General features: G+C 37.4%; 1 protein-coding gene across 1 annotated transcript; it reads right to left on the bottom strand.

The window, feature by feature from the left end:
• Nucleotides 1–273: 273 nt before the first annotated feature.
• Nucleotides 274–1206, bottom strand: LOC146813204 (olfactory receptor 5V1-like). Its single transcript, XM_085614732.1, has one exon. It carries the CDS (start codon nt 1204–1206, stop codon nt 274–276), a length of 933 nt encoding a protein of 310 aa, XP_085470858.1.
• Nucleotides 1207–2363: the final 1157 nt, after the last annotated feature.

Here is a 2363-nt window from a genome sequence, read left to right as displayed (position 1 = left end):
GAAAACTGTCCATCATGGACACATGTTATAAAATATTAAAACACATTACACATAATGGCAAAAAAAAAAAAGAGTTAATTGCATTGTTCCTCTAAATTAACCCTATCGTCCATTTAACATGGGAATTGTGAAGAAACAACTGTTTTTCTAAGTAGACTTGGAGGAATTCTAAAGGGCACTACATGCTGGAATAGGTTATCACTAAGTAACATTTACTTGTATGCTATATGTTTTAAGACCAAATAAAGAGACATGCTGGTTCTTTTTTTCTAATCAACTATGTTGTCTATTCTTAGTCTTCCTCAAGGTATTTTTAAACTGTTTGTTTTTCAGACTGTATATAATGGGGTTACACAGAGGAGTTGCCGCCACATATAACAGGGACATCAGTTTGTTCTCATTCATTGTAAATGTTGATGTTGGTCGCATGTATGTAGAAATGATAATACCATAGAATAAAATTACAACAGTGAGGTGAGAAGCACATGTGGAAAAGGCTTTGCGTCTCCCTTCCGTGGATCTGATTTTCAGGATTGTTGAGATGATGTTGATATATGATGTAATTGTGAAAACAAAAGGTGCCAGTCCGAAAATAACAGCCGTGAAGTAGGTCATTCTCTCAATTGTACCAGTGCTGCTGCAAGAAAGTGCCATCACAGCTATTAAATCACAGAAGAAGTGGTTGATTGTGTGAGACCCACAGAAGGAGAGTCCGGAAACTAGTGTAGCATGTGGTATTGCGTCTATGAATCCAACTACCCAGGCTCCTGCAGCAAGTCTGATACACATTACATTATTCAAGATATTTATGTATCGTAAGGGATAGCAAATGGCCACATAACGATCATAGGCCATCACTGCAAGAATGAAGAATTCCACAGATGCCAAGGACATGAAAAAATACATCTGTGACAGGCATCCAGTGAAAGAAATTAGTTGCCAGGGCAAAAAGAAGTGTGCCAGCATTTTTGGGAAAATTGTTGTTGTGTAAGTGATGTCAACAAAGGCTAAGTTTGAAAGAAAAAAATACATTGGTGTGTGCAGTTGTTTGTTGCAGTAAACAATTGCCATGATAAGAAGGTTCCCCACCAGTGTTGCCATATAAATTAACATCAAGGCAAAATAAATTGGAAACAGCAGACGCGGAAAATCAACAAAACCTGTGATTAGGAACTCATTTGCTGAGGTCTGATTTCTTTGTTCCATTTGTCTCGTGGTGCAGCTTCTCTGTATTGGAACCTCGTGACTATCTACAATTAAAAAGACAAGATTCATCAATATGGGACATGAACGGTCATTGATGTTTAATGGCATATGGGCACTTGGCTATCATAATTTTAAATTTCCAATTGTCAAAAAATTGACATGCACATATACAGGAGTATAACAGTTACGCAGCACTTTGGTTTGTTATAGTTACTTTTTTCACCAGGACAATAAAAAAGCCTCACATGATGTATGTTCCAGATTTCAATGTTAAGTAAATATTTTGAATCCAGGTGTTACTATTCAAAACTCTTTCAATAGAGAAAGCTTTTCTGCACATGAACATTATTGAGAGATTGCCCCAGATACTACTAACATTTTATTATATGTTATTTCACATGAAAGCATGAAGAAATTGAGAATTTAACTTTCAAAATGCAGACCTAATTGTGTCGTACATCCTTGACCTACTATATCTGACTGAAACTTAGCTCAATCGATCCTTCTAGCTAGAGTTTGAATGATTCATCCCAAAATAGTATTTTATCATTCGCCTTGACAGAATATGAAAGAGTAGTGGGAGCTACCAATTACCTGCAGAGACTCTATGGTAAGTTAAGGTTGAAAAATGTCAAATTCTAAAAACTAACAATTGAAACACTATCACATTCCACAATATTTACCATCTGTCTAATGTTGTGACCAAAGGCCAACCAAGAAGAATTGAGCTATAAATAAGAGACCTCAAGAACTTTTATCATAGCATTTAAGGTTCCCGCTCACTTACAACCTATGTATTATTTCACCCTTCATCCTCACCCACCCTCTTGCTCTACTTGCCTCGCATTTCCACCCTTTGGATTCACCTTGAATGCTGATGCATGGGGTGGATGGTACTGGATTTTGTTGCCAATCTATGAGTGTTAAGATTTTCTATTAATGTCTGTATTTACTTTTTCTATTTCAGTGGTGAGCTTGACTGTGCGTAGTGGTCAGGAAACAATGCATTTCTGAGAGGCCTCATTGCCCTTCAAGTCTGCCTTCTCCATCAGCCCTCTGAAGCACATGATGTGTGGTACCGCCTCAACCCACGCTAATGAAAAGGTACCGCCTCCAAATTTAGGAATGCCACCATCTATTTTCTATTACACACCTCA

Source organism: Triturus cristatus, chromosome 7 (assembly GCF_964204655.1).
Source record: "Triturus cristatus chromosome 7, aTriCri1.1, whole genome shotgun sequence".
Taxonomy (NCBI): domain Eukaryota; kingdom Metazoa; phylum Chordata; class Amphibia; order Caudata; family Salamandridae; genus Triturus; species Triturus cristatus.
This window is presented reverse-complemented; position numbering and strand designations above follow the sequence as displayed.